Source organism: Danio rerio, chromosome 25 (assembly GCF_049306965.1).
Source record: "Danio rerio strain Tuebingen ecotype United States chromosome 25, GRCz12tu, whole genome shotgun sequence".
In the NCBI taxonomy this organism is placed as follows: domain Eukaryota; kingdom Metazoa; phylum Chordata; class Actinopteri; order Cypriniformes; family Danionidae; genus Danio; species Danio rerio.
In genome coordinates this window covers 14,238,749-14,258,072 of record NC_133200.1, presented here as the reverse complement: position 1 = coordinate 14,258,072, position 19,324 = coordinate 14,238,749, and the positions used below count along the sequence as shown (strand labels likewise).

Sequence of the window (19,324 nt, the reverse complement as noted above, 5' to 3'; positions counted from 1 at the left end):
ATAAATGTATTGTGTTCAAAGTTTTAGTTTTTTACCCAGACATTTAAAAAGAATATATTTTAGAGCAGTAATTACAATGCCGCTAAACCTTGAAACCGTGATATTTTTTTCCAAGGTTATCATACTGTCAGAATTCACCGGCCTATGCCTAGCTGGAATAGATGGCGGTTTATTCCTCTGTGGCGACCCCTTGACAAATAAGGTACTAAGCCAAAGGAAAATGAATGAATGAATGATTCTGTATTACCACAGTGTCTGACTTCATATAATGTCATTTTTCTGCAATAGTAATCAAGCACAGACATTTTTATGATATTATTTATTTTTTCAAGAAGCAAACTTTGCGATACATTTGTGCATTTTTTCACATCATGTAACAAAGCTAAGCAATTAAACCCATGGATACGTGAGCAAACTTGTATAGGCTACATTTCATTTCACATACAGTGAATCTACATTTCTGCAACAAACTAAACGTTATTTAGAACTTGTTTTTACTCATTTTATTAATATTTATTACACAGCTTTCTTTAATACTTGATTCTGATTGGTCAATCAAGACATTAAAAGATATGGGATGTCATTACCTGATAACAACTGCTAAATCTAATAACACATGCTCAGCCGTGCTTTCTGCAAGCTTAAGGTTTAATTAAAGAGTAACTAAATAATTACGATCAGATCAATGTTTTGTGTCTAATCGTTTTATTTGTGGAAAGTAGTTGTGTAATAAAGCGTGATAATGTACGTCAATGCCCTTGTGTCCACAGAATAAAGCTCTTCAGACTTCTACAACAATGTCAGGCTTTATTTTGCAAGATCTAGATGTACATTATTCTTTATGTAACATTATAAACAACATCAGGACCGGTTGCTGAGACTGTGGATTAAAGGTAAAAATGTAATTGATCAGTTTTTTGCTGACAAATTTATGGAGCCAGATCACTTTTAAAAATATTCTTCAAATCGTTTTGAATTTACGAATTGGATTTGTGTATTTATGAATCGCGTTTTGAATTTACAAATTGGATTTGTGCATTTATGAATCGCGTTTTGAATTTACAAACTGGATTTGTGTATTTATGAATCACGTTTTGAATTTACAAATTGGATTTGTGTATTTATGAATCACGTTTTGAATTTACGAATTGGATTTGTGTATTTATAAATCGTGTTTTGAATTTATGAATTGGATTTGTGTATTTATGAATCCCGTTTTGAATATACAAATTGGATTTGTGAAATTATGAATCGCTATTTGAATTTACGAATTGGATTTGTGTATTTATGAATCACGTTTTGAATTTACGAATTGGATTTGTGTATTTATGAATCGCGTTTTGAATTTACGAATTGGATTTGTGTATTTATGAATCGTGTTTTGAATTTACGAATTTGATTTGTGTATTTATAAATCGCGTTTTGAATTTATGAATTTGATTTGTGTATTTATGAATCACTATTTGAATTTATGATTTGGATTTGTGTATTTATGAATCACGTTTTGAATTTACCAATTGGATTTGTGTATTTATAAATCGCGTTTTGAATTTATTAATTGGATTTGTGTATTTATGAATCGTGTTTTGAATTTACGAATTTGATTTGTGTATTTATAAATCGTGTTTTGAATTTATGAATTTGATTTGTGCATTTATGAATCACTATTTGAATTTATGAATTGGATTTGTGTATTTATGAATCACGTTTTGAATTTACAAATTGGATTTGTGTATTTATGAATCTCATTTTGAATTTACCAATTGGATTTGTGCATTTATATATCGCGTTTTGAATATATGAATTGGATTTGTGTATTTATGAATCGCTATTTGAGTTTATGAATTGTATTTGTGTATTTTATGAATCGTGTTTTAAATTTACCAATTGGATTTGTGTATTTATGAATCGCGTTTTGAATTTACCAATTGGATTTGTGTATTTATGAATCGCTATTTGAATTTACGAATTGGATTTGTGTATTCATGAATCTCGTTTTGAATTTACGAATTGGATTTGTGTATTTATAAATCACGTTTTGAATTTACGAATTGGATTTGTGTATTTATGAATCGCGTTTTGAATTTACGAATTGGATTTGTGTATTTATGAATCGCGTTTTGAATTTACCAATTGGATTTGTGTAATTTTGAAATGCGTTTTGAAGTTGCAAATTGGATTTTATAAATGCGGATTGTGTTGTGGATGTATGTATTATAGTTTGTAAATATATTGTTTTTTGGAATGATTTGGCTCCAAACGCTCACTTCATGACACCTCAAAATTAATAGTGTCTTGCCTGTAAATGTTTTTTTTGACTCAAAAAGTAAATTTTTGATGGAAAATGCCTATAACTTAGGTGTTTGTTTGTTTAGAAATGGCAACATCAGCCTTGCAGTAGCATCTTAATTCAATCATTATATTCAACTGTATTATTGCATAATTTTCCTGAATATGAAATGATATGTAGCCATACTAGCATGTCCCAAATCCAGTTCATTACTGAAAGACGAGCTCGTAAGTCACAATGTAGGCATCGCTGTATGCATACAGCAAATGATCTCTAGGGTCATAGTTTAGAAACTGGATATTAGCCTGCATCTTCTTAATGTGAATTCTCAAATCATAGCGCTCTTTGTTGGTTTTAGTGTCATAGGAGTAAAAGATCTCTTCTGTTTCTTTATCCAGGTATCGAGTCGCATAAAGCACACCGCACACCATGAAAGTGTTTGTGACGGTCCTTTTGTGAAGAGAAGTGGACCAAGTTTGGCCCAAAACAGGCGGGGTACTAGTCTCAACTTTACTAATCACCACATTTCCAAAGTTGCTTGTGGTTGCGTATATAACATAGACGCCTGATTCTTCTGTGACAAAATCCATGTCTGTATAACCATATGTATGGCCAAGGTGTGCGAATGGAAACTTGCTGCTATAACCTGTATCACTGGGTAAAGCTACAGTGTTGACAGATTTAGTTGTCATGTTGAACTGACAGACAGAGTATGAGTTGTAGCAGTTATAGTAGAGCGCGTTGGCATACATGACCATGTTTGGACCCTGAATTGTATTTGTTGTAGGATTTGAGCCTGCTATGTAAGTATCTATAGGACCTATATTTAATAAAAAGGTACTCAAGGTACTGTACTGCCGGATGAAGTTGCCGTATACATTACTAGTGTACAGCACCACCAGCCAGTATTTGTTCTCATCTCCAGGAGCAGGATTTACATCTCGACCCCAAGCACCATAAGTATACGAGGTGCTGTATACCGTGAGCGAATACGTTCTAGGTCCCGCTACTTTGACCAAACGACCCAGACCGCAGCGGCCTACAAAAATAACAAGAAATCCAAGATTGAAGTATTTCCTTTGTAGAAGCTTTAATTTAGGGACTCAAGGTTTTTAACGTACCTGGAAGAACTGTAGGAGGTGGTAACGTGGCCTCGAGCTCATCTTTGCATTCTTCCAGTTGTTTCTTATAGCGCTGGTTCTCTCGATCTTTCTTTACTACCTGCATGTTGTCAAACTTCTCCAGGTCTTCCATTGTGTCCTTCATATCTTCAAGCTTAAAGAAAAAGTACACTTGGTAAGGTAATGTAATGTGTATTACATAGCGCATTTATTGTGTATGGGCATACACCCAAAGCGTTTGACAATCATGAGGAGGGTCTCTCCAGACCACCACCAGTGTGACTGCAGCCACAGGACAACGGGGCCAGTGCGCTCAACACAGAGTAGCTATTGGTGGAGTGGAGAGACGGTGTTAGAGCCAATTCTGTGGATAAGGATGATTGGGAGGCCATGATCATTAAGAGCCGATAGAGGGAATTTGGCCAGGACACCAGGGTTACACCCCTACTCTTTATAAAAAGTTCCATAGGTTTTTTAATGACCACAGAGAGTCAGGACCTCGGTTTAATGTCTTATCTAAAAGACGGTGCTCACTGACAGTATAGTGTCCTCTTCACTATACTAGGGCATTAGTGCCCACACAAACCGCAGGTTGAGCGCCCCCTGCTGGTCTCTCTAGCACCTTTCAATTTCCCTGCCTATGTTGTATTATTTCAAAGGTTCTTAATCTTCAATCTCACATAGTCAGACATTCGGACTGATGGCAACAGAGGAATGTTATGTCTAGTACTGCCCTAGATGATCCATGACTGTTTTAAGGGTTGTTTTCATCATAAATCCTATCTTTGTCTAGTATAGGGGTGGGGGTTGGGTAGGTAAAATGTTTTTATTACTAATCAAAGAGTGTTATTCTTTATCATTATCACGAAAAGTGATGAAGTCTCTTTTTAGGCAGTTCAGAGTTGTTTCGTTTAGCAGACAGTCACAGCACTTTGATCCAAGATTTACAGTTGAAGTCAGAATTATTAGCCCCTTTTTATTTTTTTTTTTATATTTCCCAAATGATGATTCACAGAGGAATTTTTTTTTACAGTATGTCTGGTAACATTTTTTCTTCTGGAGAAAGTCTTATTTGTTTCATTTTGGCTAGAATAAAAGCAGTTGTTCATTTTTGAAAAAAATAAAATAAAAAAGCCATATTAAGGTCAAAATTATTAGCCCCTTTAAGCTATATATTTTTTCGATAGTCTACAGAACAAACCATCGCTACACAATAACTTGCCTGATTACCCCAACCTGGCTAATTAAACTAATTAACCTAGTTAAGCCTTTAAATGTCACTTATAGCTGCATAGAATGAAAAATATCTAGTAAAATATTATTTATTGTCAATGTCATCATGGCAAAGATAAAATAAATCAGTTATTAGAAATGAGTTATTAAAACTATTATGTTTAGAAATGTGCTGAAAAAGTCTTCTCTCCATTAAAACAAAAACTATGGAAAAGATAAACGGAGGATTAATAATTCTGACTTCAACTGTATCTAACATTCAAAAAGCACAATGTGTCACACTATATAATAGCCTCACTTGATAATTTATAATGCTTAACATTCTCTCTTAACATCTTTTCATTTTATTTTATAGAATGTTTCTGCCATCCAATAAATTACAGTATGAAATGTAAATTTGAAACTTTTTAATCCAAGTTTATATCTCATATTATCTGAGAATTGCAAGTTATAATAAGAAAATTCCCAGTTCCTAATGTAGGACGAAATAATGAAATACAGATGCTTTGAATCTATGAAATTTGAGATATATTAAAAATGGATTACAAGATTTTGTAGTATATTTGTACCAAGGTGAATTGGCATGGACGGAGGTGCCCCCGCCAATATCCACCAAATACTGAAATGTCCCCACCAATAATTTAATCACCTTCAAAATAAAATAATGCCAAGTTCGCTATGACTCCACCATGATAATATTAACCAAGACTGTGCAATTAATCGATATTCAGTTGGGCTTTCATGATTATGAAAAACAATAATCAGGAAAAAACTGTTAAATTGCATCACATGCCTCTCTAAATTTCTCTATTTTCATACCTTCTTAGCGCTCAAAATCATGTAAATGGACTTTTCCGACATGGGACATGCTTCATTAATATTTATTTGTATTATAAAGTGTTTAAAGCCTATTCATGTTTTTTAAAGAGCGAATTTGTGCTGTTCTGTGCATGCACTATAGAGATGTACGGTATGTACTTAATGTCTAGAGCAAATCTATGCTCTTGATATGTACCTACTGGTGATAAAAAAATCTAGCAATTAAATAAACATTCTAAAATGATTAAATGTCAGCATTATTTTGTCACCTGATCTGCAGTCTGTATGCTGAGATGATTGTATCCCTTGGTGGTGGCGTTGAGTTTGTCGAGGAGATTCTGAATTTCGGCTATCTCCAAATCAATGATCCGCATAGAAACAGCCCCGTACAGCTTGCTGTTGTCCTCATTTTCCAGCTTGGCCATATTTTCATCTAGTTGTGTGATGCGTTGTTGTAAACCCAAAACGAGTATGTCCATTTCCATCATCTGGAAATAGAGTAACGTTATGATTTTAATTGTTCTTCATTTTATTATTTTACAAAATAACAGTTGCAATGTGAGAAATAAATTGATACAGATAAGATCTGTGTACTATTTTGACAATCAAAGTTCACATATGGGTCTGATATTTAATAACCTAAAGAGTTCACAAAAAAATGACAATTTGCTCACTATTTATTCACCCTCAAGTGGTTCCAAACCTTTCTGTTGAGCACAAAAGAAGCTGAAATCCTTTAATTATTGACTTCCATAAAAGAAAAAAAAAATAATAATATGGAAGCCAAGGTGGGCGGTTCATTACGCTGTGGCGACCCCAGATTAATAAAAGGACTATAAGCCGAAAAGAAATTGAATAAATGAATGGAAGTCAAGAATTCCAGCTTCAGAATTTACTCTTTTTGTGTTCAGCAGAGGAAAGAAAATCATAAAGATTTGGGACAAGTGAAGGTTAGGTAAATGACAGCATTTTCAGATTTTTTTTTTACTGCAACCGTACATGAAAGCAACTTCTCAATAATGTGTGAATAAAAAACCTGTTCAAAATGTTTACTTTACTGCATTTATGTATAATTTAAGTGAATTCCTTTGAAATTACATGAATGACACCAAAAAGTATGGTAGAAATATTTAGTAAATTATTTCAATACCATTATATTATGTTATTACCATTATATGAATCATAAGAACATATAATTTGAAAATTATCATACCATTGACCTCATTAAATAGCTTTGTATTTATGTAAAAAGTCCACATAATAATTTTTTTTTAAAAAATCAGTTACATAAAAGCAACATCAATATATATTAAGAATTATTATTATTTTTTAAACAAAATAGAGTAATTTTGCTTGCATGAATACAGTACACTACGGGTCGAAAGTTTGGGGTCAGTTTTTTCTTTTTTTCTTTAAAGAAAATTATTCTGTTCATCAAGGCGGCATTTATTAAATGAAAAAAAGTTAAATTGTTAAATATTTATTACAATTTTAAATAACTGCTTTCTAATTGTATGTAGTTTCAAATGGAATTACTTCTACAGTTATTATTGCTTTTATTACTATTACCAATAATAATAATAATAATAATAATAATAATAATAATAATAATAATAACAATAATAATTAATATTAGAGTGATTTCTGAAGGATCATCTGACTCTGAAGACAGGAGTAATGAAGCTGAAAATTAATCCTTAAAATAACAAAAAAAAAATGATTAAATTAAATTATAAGCAACTTTTGAACAGTTCTTATAGTGCAAAAACATTTCACAATTTTACAATTTGTACTGTATTTTTGATTAAATAAATGCAGACTTGGTGAACAGGAGAAGCTTATTTTAAAACATTTAAAAATTGTACTGACCCCAAAGTTTTTGACCGATAGTGTAAGATTTCATTTAAAGAAAAAAAAATGTAATGCTGTTTTCAGTAGCTGAATAATGTAAAGACACAAAAAAATCCCAAAATGTGTGAAATATGAGAAAATGGCCCAAAAAAGGTATAAAAGGTAATTGTTACTGATATAACTTCATAGATAACTTCACACTGAGTATTAAGGATTGAGTACTTAAGGTAACCCAAACATACCCAGGTTCAAAATGACCCGAACACAAAACATACAACACTATTTTAATGTACCTTTCCAAAAAACAATTGCAAAAATTCTTGCAAAAAAACCCCCAGAAAATTCTGTAAATAATTATTTTGGGCACCTTAAAGCATTGTAGAGTTACATTTCTTTACTAAACTATGCTTTAAAAAAAAAAAAATAATGACATGATTTTTATTTTTTTTTTCATTTTTATTATTTTTTTTTGTCAAAATGTGTCAGAATGTACCAGTACCTTCTCTGAAGTGATGGTCCTGATGCATTGTTTGGCAGTGGCCTCTACTTTGGTTAGTTTGTGGTCAGGAAAAGCAGGTTCTGAGTTTTTTAGATCACACACACAGTCTTTCCCCCTCGCTGACTATGATGACAAATTCAAAGCAAAATAAAATGACATGAAATGTGAAAAAAGCAAACAGCTGGAGATGATTTTTGAACAATTCAAAATGTTAAAAAGGCGCATGAAGTGTTTTTCCTTACCTGAAAGAAAGCAGGAGGAATGATGATCAACAGAATGAAAATCTGATTGGGACTCATGTCTGACGGCAGAAAGAAGCTCTTCTAACCTCAGAATAAACTTTGTTTGGCAGCAGCAGAGTTTTAAAGCTGTATCATGATGGTGAAATCAACACTTCTTCATTTCACCGGGTGAAGCAGAGGTAAGATCTGTTGTAATCGTCTTATCTCTCTGCACACCTTTGATGAGTTCATAAATAAAGAAAAACTGTATAAAATGAACAACAAAAAAAGCTTTGTATAATCATGAATTTGCATTTTATCTTGCAATACTGGTAATCATATATTTCGTTCCACAATGAAACTGCAGAAATGTTGTGAAATGAAATTATTTTGCACAGTCTAAAGTTTTTTTTGTAATTCTTTAGGAGGTGTTTGCAACATCCAAATGTCTCTCTGTTGTTTAAAGAAGAGCCTTTAGTGTTTTGGGTGTCATTTTCTCATCATGCTGTCTTTCCTGCTGCTCCTCACAGTCACAGTAAGTCTCATCTTTTTAGATTTCAATAATGTCTTTAACTAAGAGTTGTTTTTGTTATGAAATAAAAATAGTCACACGTTAAATGTGGAAATAATTAATCTGTATATGACTGCACATATTTACTGTATGTTTATTTGCTTGCCGTATAACAAAGTGATGTACTGGCATTTTTTCCCCTACAGTTTAAAGAAAGCTATTGTTATATAAGATATTTTGTGGATTTATTTCTTATGGAGTTTAATGTAATGCAAAATTTTAAGAGATTTATTATAAAATATTTATACAATATTTATGTTAAGTTATAAATTATTTGTATTTTCTATATTTATTCAGTTTAGCTTATCTGTACATAATGTGGTTATATAATAAATGTCATTTGACTCACTATCACCAATAATAATAATAATAATAATAAATTAAATTTTAGTTTGAAACAATATATTGTTAAATAATAATGTCTGATATATTTTATTGAGTTTAATATAATACATTATTTAATAATAATATACTATAATTTAATTTATTCATTCATTTTCTTGTCAGCTTAGTCCCTTTATTAATCCGGGGTCGCCACAGCGGAATGAACCGCCAACTTATCCAGCAAGTTTTTACAAAGCGGATGCCCTTCCAGCCGCAACCCATCTCTGGAAAAACATCCACACACACATTCACATACTACAGACAATTTAGCCTACCCAATTCACCTTTACCGCATGTCTTTGGACTGTGGGGGAAACCGGAGCAACCGGAGGAAACCCACTCGAAGGCAGGGAGAACATGCAAACTCCACACAGAAACGCTAACTGAGCCGAGGTTCAAACCAGCGACCTTCTTGCTGTGAGGCGACAGCACTACCTACTGCGCCACTGCCTCGCCCTACTATAATTTATATTAAAAAAAATTATCACATTAATAACTCTAAAATAATAAAGTTATTGAACATTCATTATATTCATTTTAATAAAAAGGTCAACAAGAAAATGCCATTCATGCAATAAATGTTGTATATGTACACTGCCAAAAGCTTTCAGCCATTTTACTTAAAAATCAAGTGAGTAAACTTGATTGTTAAACCCATTTGTTTTTAAAGCGACAAGTTGAAATTACTTAAAGAAAGCGAGTAAACGTGTTGTAACTTAGAACTGTTAAGTTGACTTCATTTTTGTAAATACAGTAAGCAAGACAAAGGGCTCTTTTTTAACTATCTAGGTGCTAAGTCTAAGGCCCAGCTTACACTAATGAATTTTAGTTTTAAAGTTTTGCTACGGTTAAGCCACTGTGCTTTTTGAGCATCAAAAGCGGAGGGTTTTGGAAACGCTAAAGAAGCCGTTGTCATTTTAAACCACTGCTGCTCCATATTAGTGTGGATGGGGGGAAAACGGAGACATCTGAAAACAGATGTGTGGCTGCCAACATTTACGCCACCTGATTGGGGCTTTTTCCTCAATATTAAGTAGCCTAAACAAAGTTCAATCTTGCATCCTTTCCTTGTAAGTTTAGACTTTGCAAGTTTGTTATGGAAAACAAATTCCAGATGACACGCCAGGTAAATTTTCAAAGGGAACATTGTACTTTATAACCTCATTCACATCACCCATGCTGTTTCACTTTCAAAACATATCAAAACATGATATAAGGAACTGTCAATTTTTCTTTTGATAATAGCAACTTAACAGACTATGTTGAGGCACCTTGTAGCTGCATATTTTATGACTGTCATCCTCAGCGTATGTGTATTTACAAAACAAAGCCTATAACATAACTGCCTCCATTTATTTTCATAAAAAATACAAAACATCCTCTCATTTGCTGAATATCAGTTTTAATAATCAATAATGGCCATTGTAAAGCTATAACATACAATAAGCTTATACAATATAGGAAATAAATGCAAGCAACCAGTCAAATGTGCAGAATCAGTAATATGTTACATTAATTAATATATTTACTCATCTTTGCGCTTAGCCAAAACATGTTACCTGAGAACAAGTAATAGATTCAAAAGACCAAAGTCGGAGAATATGTCGTTATTTGTAGACAACAAGATGAATGAGGACTTTAGACTAGCTTTTGGTTAGTCAATGGCAGGGTCTATTCCACACACCCATGTGTCCACAAAGTGGCACAAATGGATTTGCTATTTAAACAATGTTGCACAAAATGTGAAAATAAGGGTTGCGCTGGTCTGAAAATAGCAACAATTCACGCCAAACATGTCTTGTGGCTTATTGTGCCAAATGTATGATAGGGCCCAATGGGTTTACTGACTTTAAGTATGGTCAGCTAATTGCTTTTTACAGCCGTACCAAAACCACTGTAAAATAACGTGTAACCTAAAAACAAAGAGTGTAAAGACTGTATTTATGCTTTCTCAGTTGTCTGTGGAGTCTCAAAAGATTCCAGGTGAACAGAAGAATGATTCCTGCGTGTGCAAGTTAAGCAGCTCCATTTGGGCTTTTCCTGCTGTGAGGTTTGAAAAAGCCATGAAGCAACTTCAGACCTGCGAGGAAAACCTTACAGAGTTCCAGAAAAGAGTAAGATCCTTTCAATTCTCTTCTGTGCATTCCTGAAGCAAAATAACATCAATAATCGAGGGTTGTACTTTTCAGATCAGAGATGTGGAGCTGCCAAAGATGAAGCTCACTCTAAAGAACATTAAAAGCCGGCAGAAACGCTCTGATTTTGCTAACAGGAATGACCTATACAAAAGCCTTCACCTGCAGGAGCTGATATTGGAGCTGGAGGAGATCTACAATACTGCCACTGAAGTGCACAAGAAAAACCCCAGCAAAACCACTAATGACCTTCTCAAGGAGGTACAAGAAATCTTTATCAAAATAGTGACTGGGGACAAAATAGTAACATCCTAAGGCTAAAAGTAGCTCATAACTTGACAAATTAGGAGAATATCTTACAAACAATGTGCATGTTAGTACTAAATTTTTACTCTCTCACGCTGTGTTCACACCTGACGTGGCATGCCCTTTTCGAGCTTAAATAGACATGTGAACATTTTGAGGTTACTCACCTCATTGCATATCAAATTTGCGTCATTCACACATGAATTTCACTTTAAAGTAGACAATAGATTCGCACCATGGGCAAGGCTTCTGTCTGCCCGGTCACTCTAGCTTCGTTGCTAAAAGGTTTACATTGATTTTATTGAGATAACTGTGCTTTCAGGAAATCCTTCCAGAGGTGCACCTAGCTCTGTGAGTTCATCAACTCCTTCAGAAACTGAACTTAGGTGATGGCAGCTTTCAGCAGGATTTCAGACTGAGCCAAGACCAGTTCGATGAGCTGTTGTCCAGTGTTGACAGGAAGATTTCCCCTTAGGGACACAAACCGCAGTCACTACATCATAATCACGCCTCTACAAAAGCAAGCTCCTTATTGGTTAACGTGGCACATATTTCTGCTAAAGTTCAGATTTTCCAACTGAGTGAATCGTGCGATTTGTGCGTCAAATGCACAAAATGCTCAATTGCACTGCTTCATTTGTGCAAATCGCGCCACAGGATGTCTATTTTTGTTTTTGCATTGACTTTACATATAAATCACTCACGCTGGACGCTTCATCCGCTTCATCCGCTTCTAGTGTAATCGCACCATAAGAGTATTTTAGTACTAAAACTAGTAAATCAGTAGTGAAGAGAACACCTATACCCCTACAACTTTAAAAAGTAATTTCCTTAACCGTGGAGGTATTACCGAAAACCAGAAATTGGTTTTCAAATGTATTTTTTTTATTTAATTCAAACACACACACAAACACACAACTACATAAAAAAATTCTCAAAAATATATTTACACAAATATATTTATATATATATATTTATATATATATTTATACAAATATATATATATATATATATATATATATATATATATATATATATTTATATACATATATATATATATATATATATATATATATATATATATATATATATATATATAAATATATATATATATATTATATTTAATTTAAAAGTCAATTAATTTTAAAAATATTTAAGTTTAGTTTTTCCATCTAAAGTTCTATTTATTTTTTTTATTTTTTATTTTTTAATATTTTAGTCCTGTTGTATTGTATTTTTTGTTCAGTTTTCTGTTTTAGTCATTTAATTTTTAGACTAAATTTACACATTGGTAGTTGCTATGGAAATGCTTTTAATTTTAAGGTCCTGTGAAGGGCTTTGAAATGTGCATTTTTCTTCTGTTTTGACGTAATCTTTACCGAAACATGAAGAGATGCTGGGACATTGTGCAGCTTCTCTCCTTTTTATAAAACAGCCAAAAGCATTTCGTTTTAAAACAGATCTGCCAGTGCAAGCGACTGAGCTCAAGCACATCAAATGAGAAGCGCCTTGAACGGGCAGGGTAGGTCAGGTATAAGAAACTATTTGATTGGTCAAGATTTGATGAGAAACTGAAGTATGTGGTAACGTGAAAAAAAAAAAAAACATTGATCCATTTAGACGAAAGTGACAAAGTACAAGCCTTTCATGCTTATATAATTTTAAATCTTCTAAATGCTAATTTTGTCACTGTTTTTGGAGCGCACTAGCTTATACTATACAAAAAAAAAAAAAAAAAAAAAAAAAAAACAAATCCTGGTTCCCCTAAATTTTTGAGCTACATCAAATTAACCTTATGAGTCCATTGAACTTATGTTATGGTAAACTGAGTTAAAACAGCTTGCATAATGTATAAAATTAGGCTAGAACAGTATTAAATTAGTTAAATAAGTTGCAATGAACTAAAAACATAGGCTGTCATGACTAAAAGTTTATATAATTTTTTTACAGTATAGAAACTAACAATACTTTAGAACAACATCTCATTCATTCATTCATTTTCTTTTCGGCTTAGTCCCTTTATTAATCCGGGGTCACAGCGGAATGAACCACCAACTTATCAAACACATGTTTTACGCAGCAGATGCCTTTCCAGCCGCAACCCATCTCTGGGAAACATCCATACACACTCGTGCACTACAGACAATTTAGCATACCCAATTCACCTGTACTGCATGTCTTTAGACTGTGGAGGACACCGGAGCAAACTCACGCTAATGCAGGGAGAACATGCAAACTACACACAGAAATGCAAATGACCCAGCCGAGGCTCAAACCAGCGACCTTGTTGCTGTGAGCTGACAGTTAGTCTTCCTTAGACTAACATGGAAAAGACTTTATTTTATTTTCATGGGACTTTTAAAGTTTTGCTCATATTTTAACTTGGGGACCAATTCATTCATAATTTTTATGTTTAGCTCATATAAACATCGAATCTGCTGCTTATTAACTAAGTTTCAACTTAGTGTCAAATGATTCATCATAAATTGGAAAAACTCACATCAAGTGCTACTAATACAAAGTTTCTGATTTTATCAGGATAATACAAGCTAGGTAGGGATTAAAAAAAGAGCTTTTTTTGTTTTGTTTTGAAGTGCTCAATTGAAATTGATGACAATTATTACAATTTAGTGCAAGAAACAGTGAGATTTAAGTAATTATTTATTAAAACTACTGCTTTACAAAGCCCACATTTAGTAAGCATTGCATCCAAAAATCCAAAAGTATCTGAAAACATCTTATTATAATGGTTTACCCATCATTAAAGTTCAACAAAGATTTGCCTCAAACAATTCATTACCCTGGATTCAAAGACATGCTGATTTTTATATCATCATTGTTCCTCTCAGCTGACCAAGGCAAGGAAGGACGTCCAAAACATGTACAAAAGCAATGTCTTCAATCTAGAGACGATGCAAAAGAGGCTCCGTGACCTCAACAACAGAGTGCAGAGCTGTAAAACTATACCCGAAGATTTCAGAAGTAAGTACATGACTCTACATGACCATGCCTCATTGGACTGTACTTTGTTATAATATAATAAATTGTATAATTTGTTTACCTTAAACGTGAACAATCCGCTTACAGGTACTTGTCATCAGCGTATCATGTCCAGAATAAGTTCTCCAGTTGTCACCAAGCTCAATTCCATCAGCAAGTCGTATATTTCAGGAGCCTGGGGTAGAGATGCCAAACCCAACAGTAAGGAGCGTTATTGGGAACACTGTTTGGTTAGTGGACACAAGTATGGAAACACATTCAGAATGTACAACTCGTATGAAGATTTCATGGGCAGCAAGAACTACAAAGATGAATATGTTGCATCATCGTACAGTCATACCAATGCTGTTCAGGGTTCTGGCACTATACTGTATGACAATACTGTGTTTTACCAATGCTATGGCAAAGCTGAAATCTGCAGCTTCAATATTACAACTCAGAAAACCAAGCGTATGAAACTGGATGATGCCGGCATCGAAAACACGTTCCCGTTCTGCTACTACAGCTGTCGTGATTGGACAGACATCGACCTGGAGGCTGACAGAGATGCAGTGTGGGTGATTTACGCCACCATGGAGAATCATGGGAACATCGTGTTGAGTCGCTTAGACCCGGTGGAGCTCAATATCACACACACATTTAAGACGCATCTCTTTAAGAGGTCAGTCAGCAGCACGTTTATGGTGTGTGGAGTCCTTTATGCAACACGTTTTGTTAATACTTATCAAGAGGAAGTGTTTTATGCTTTTGATACAACCACTGGTCAAGAGATAAACTCTCTTTCTTTGCCTTTTGAGAAGGTTTCTGCTGGAATAGCCAACCTGAACTACAATCCTGTTGACAGGAAGCTGTACATGTATAATGATGGCTATCTGCTAGCATATAACACCTTCAACTGAGGGTTGTTCTTAAGCAGCTGAGGGGGAAAATATGCATTGCCACTAAGTTTGTAGTTAGTCATGTCAGTTTGAATTGCACAGCATGCAGAAATACATGCACAGTGATTTAACAAAATGGCTCTGCTATATCATTATGTAACTGTGTCTGAGTGAGATGAATAATTTTGTCATTTTCATCGCAATAAATCTGCAGAGAACACTTGTGTGAATGTTATTCATCAACTTTTTTTTTTATCTCACATTCTCTATAACTAATTCTTCAAATGACTTCTTTTAGATATTATGAAAATTAACCATGGTTTATAAGGTGTAATTTTTTTTTATGATAGATTGCCATTGGTTTTATTTCAAATGGTTAAACTGTGATTAAAACAGTAATTTTTTTAAGTACCCTTAAAAAAATAATTATATATATATATATATATATATATATATATATATATATATATATATATATATATATATATATATATATATATATATATATATATATATATAGTTTTATTAGTATTTTTATTCAATGCTTTGAAAAATAATTTAAATCTTTGTAGACTATAAATACATATGTACTATATATCATTTATTTTAATATGTGGGCAACAAATTATAGATTCATTTTATTTAAAAATTATTATATTATTCATATTTTTTAAATTCAACTATAGGGGTGCCGCCAGGTAGGGGGCCTTACAAGACAATGTGCCCAGGGGCCCCTGAGTTCTTAATCCGGGCCTGTGTCTGAGACATACTTATGAGGCATAAAAGACAATAATCATATCATCAACGTTACATTTGAAAATACTGGACAGTATGACAGAGATAACTTGTTAAAAAATGTTATGTTATCTTGCTAAGTTACCTTCACAGGTGAGACATGACCATTATTAGGGACCGAGCACCGAACGGTGCAAGGCCCTATTGGAATTGCTCCGTTTATTAGGGACCGAGCACCGAAACGGTGCGTAGGCCCTATTGGAATTGCTCCGTTTATTATTAGGGACCGAGCACCGAAACGGTGCGTAGGCCCTATTGGAATTGCTCCGTTTATTAGGGACCGAGCACCGAAACGGTGCGTAGGCCCTATTGGAATTGCTCCGTTTTTTATTATTAGGGACCGAGCACCGAAACGGTGCGTAGGCCCTATTGGAATTGCTCCGTTTATTATTATTATTATTATTATTATTATTCTTCTCTCCAATGAATCGCGATTTAGAGGGGCTAAACATGCCCGAAAACTCACGCAACTTTGCACACGCCTCAGAAGTGGCGAAAATTTACGTTTATTATGGGCTTCGGAAGTGGGCGTGGCAAAATGACTCGACAGCGCCACCTAGAAAAATTAAACGGACGAGCCCCCGATCCACGAATCACACACACGCACGAAAATTGGCACACACCTCAAACACACCAAAACATACGAAAAAGTCTCTTGGAGCCATATCTCAAACCCAACAGGAAGTCGGATATTTTTGACTTCCTGCGGCGAAAAAGTGCCATTTTTGCCATTTCCAGGCGTCGTATTTTAACGAACTCCTCCTAGGGATTTTATCCGATCGACATCAAAATTGGGTTTTGTCATCTAAAGGCCTTGGCGATGTTAAATTGCGAAGCTTTAGAGTTTTCGTCGATGGGCGTGTCCGTGGCGGCCTCGCAAACTTTGACGATTCGCCACAAAACAGGAAGTCGTTATAACTCAACCATGCATTATCCGATCTGCCTCAAAATTCACACGTTTAATAGCAGTCCTGACCTGAACACGTTTACATGCCGATATCCAGATACAGTTATAGCGCCACCTGCTGGCCACAGGAAATGACATGATTTACTGAGTAAAAAACTCCTCCCACAAATTTTATTGTATCAGCACCAAAATTAGGTTGTGTTATCTGAAAGCTCTAGCGATGATATATTGTGAAGATCTAGAGTTTTCGCCGAGGGGCGTGTCTGTGGCGGCATGACAAACCTCAACGCTTCGCCATGGAACAGGAAGGCTTTATAACTCAATCACACAATGTCCGATCTGTCTGAAACTTCACATGGTTGATAAAAGTCCTCTCCTGAACACATCCACATAACATTATTAAAGTAGGTGTGGCAAATAGACTCGACAGCGCCACCTACCAAAATTAATCGGACGAGCCCCTGATATACGAATCACACACATGCACGAAAATTGGCACACACCTCAAACATGCCAAAACATACGAAAAAGTCTCTTGGAGCCATATCTTAAACCCAACAGGAAGTCGGATATTTTTAACTTTCTGTGGCGAAAAAGTGGCATTTTTGCCATTTCCAGGCGTTGTATTTTAACGAACTCCTCCTAGGGATTTTATCTGATAAACACCAAAATTGGGTTTTGTCATCTAAAGGCCTTGGCGATGTTAAATTGCGAAGCTTTAGAGTTTTCATCGATGGGCGTGTCCATGGCGGCCTCGCAAACTTTGATGATACGCCACAAAACAGGAAGTCTTTATAACTCTGGCATGCAATATTCGATCTGCCTCAAAATTCACACATTTAATAGCAGTCCTGACCTGATCAGGTTTACGTGCCAATATCCAGTTACAGTTATAGCGCCACCTAATGGCCACAGGAAATGACATGTTTGACACTGTAACAAACTCCTCCCACAAACTTTCCCGTATCAGCACCAAAATAGAGTGGTGTCATCTGAAAGCTCTAGCGATGATATATTGTGAAGATCTAGAGTTTTTGCAGAGGGGCGTGTCTGTGGTGGCATGACAAACCTCAACGCTTCGCCATGGAACAGGAATTTCTTATAACTCAACCACACAATGTCTGATCTGCCTAAAACTTCACATGATTGATAAAAGTCCTCTCCTGAACACATCCACATAACAATATTGAGTCAGAGTCATAGCGCCACCTGCTGGCAGAAGGTAGTTTGGCTTGTAACTCGGCCACACAATGTCAGATCATCCTAAAATGTCACATGGTTGATGAAAGTCCTCTCCTAAACACATCTTCATAATAATATTGAGTCAGTCATAATGCCACCTGCTGGCAGAAGGTAGTTTGGCTTATAACTCAGCCACACAATGTCCCATGTGCCTGAAACTTCACATGGTTGATAAGATTCCTCTCCGGAAGACATCTACATGCCAATCTTAAGTCACAGTTATAGCGCCATCTGCTGACAGAAGGAAGTTTGGCAGAAATCTGTGATTTTCTTAGATTTTTTATATATATATATATTGGCTTAAATTATTATTGTTCGCTGTTCTCTGTCATCGGAAGGTCACCGGGCGGCGGTGAGCCCGGGTGCGAGGTCCCTATCATCGCTGCTTGCAGCTTTAATTATTATTATTATTATTATTATTATTATTATTATTCCGCCCCCTATCGGGGCACTTTTGAGGGTCTAAACATGCCCGAAAACTCATGAAAATTTGCACACACACCAAACCCGGTGTAAATAGCAGGTTGATATGGGTCTCGGAAGTGGGCGTGGCAAAATGACTCGACAGCGCCACCTAGAAAAATTAAACGGACGAGCCCCCGATCCACGAATCACACACATGCACGAAAATTGGCACAAACCTCAAACACACCAAAACATACGAAAAAGTCTCTTGGAGCCATATCTCAAACCCAACAGGAAGTCGGATATTTTTGACTTCCTGCGGCGAAAAAGTGGCGTTTTTGCCATTTCCAGGCGTTGTATTTTAACGAACTCCTCCTAGGGATTTTATCCGATCGACACCAAAATTGGGTTTTGTCATCTAAAGGCCTTGGCGATGTTAAATTGCGAAGCTTTAGAGTTTTCGTCGATGGGTGTGTCCGTGGCGGCCTCGCAAACTTTGACGATTCGCCACAAAACAGGAAGTCGTTATAACTCGGGCATGCATTATCCGATCTGCCTCAAAAGTCACACGCGTCATAAAAGTCCTAACCTGAACACGTTTACATGCCAATATCCAGATATAGTTATAGCGCCACCTGCTGGCCACAGGAAATTACATGTTTTACAC

General features: G+C 35.0%; 2 protein-coding genes across 2 annotated transcripts; one reads left to right on the top strand and one right to left on the bottom strand.

Moving 5' to 3' along the window:
- Window positions 1–304: 304 nt before the first annotated feature.
- Window positions 305–8,279, bottom strand: si:ch211-194m7.5. The gene is made up of 5 exons (XM_017354130.4): window positions 8,056–8,279; window positions 7,814–7,936; window positions 5,733–5,951; window positions 3,412–3,565; window positions 305–3,329 (listed from the first exon to the last, which is right to left on the bottom strand). The coding sequence occupies exons 1-5, from the start codon at window positions 8,110–8,112 to the stop codon at window positions 2,500–2,502; spliced, it is 1,383 nt and encodes a 460-aa protein (XP_017209619.2). The 5' UTR covers window positions 8,113–8,279; the 3' UTR covers window positions 305–2,499.
- A 4-nt stretch (window positions 8,280–8,283) lies between these two features.
- Window positions 8,284–15,528, top strand: si:ch211-194m7.8. The gene is made up of 6 exons (XM_017354242.4): window positions 8,284–8,366; window positions 8,460–8,569; window positions 10,945–11,103; window positions 11,179–11,385; window positions 14,280–14,412; window positions 14,518–15,528. The coding sequence occupies exons 2-6, from the start codon at window positions 8,537–8,539 to the stop codon at window positions 15,327–15,329; spliced, it is 1,344 nt and encodes a 447-aa protein (XP_017209731.2). The 5' UTR covers window positions 8,284–8,366; window positions 8,460–8,536; the 3' UTR covers window positions 15,330–15,528.
- Window positions 15,529–19,324: the final 3,796 nt, after the last annotated feature.

Coding starts and splice junctions, on each gene's coding strand:
- si:ch211-194m7.5 (XM_017354130.4), bottom strand. CDS start 8,112: ATGAGTCCCAATCAGATTTTCATTCTGTTGATCATCATTCCTCCTGCT. Junction 7,937..8,055: donor TTCCTCCTGCTTTCTTTCAG/GTAAGGAAAAAC, acceptor TTGTCATCATAG/TCAGCGAGGGGGAAAGACTG. Junction 3,566..5,732: donor GCATACAGACTGCAGATCAG/GTGACAAAATAA, acceptor TTTTTCTTTAAG/CTTGAAGATATGAAGGACAC.
- si:ch211-194m7.8 (XM_017354242.4), top strand. CDS start 8,537: ATGCTGTCTTTCCTGCTGCTCCTCACAGTCACA. Junction 8,570..10,944: donor TGCTGCTCCTCACAGTCACA/GTAAGTCTCATC, acceptor ATGCTTTCTCAG/TTGTCTGTGGAGTCTCAAAA. Junction 11,104..11,178: donor TTACAGAGTTCCAGAAAAGA/GTAAGATCCTTT, acceptor TGTACTTTTCAG/ATCAGAGATGTGGAGCTGCC.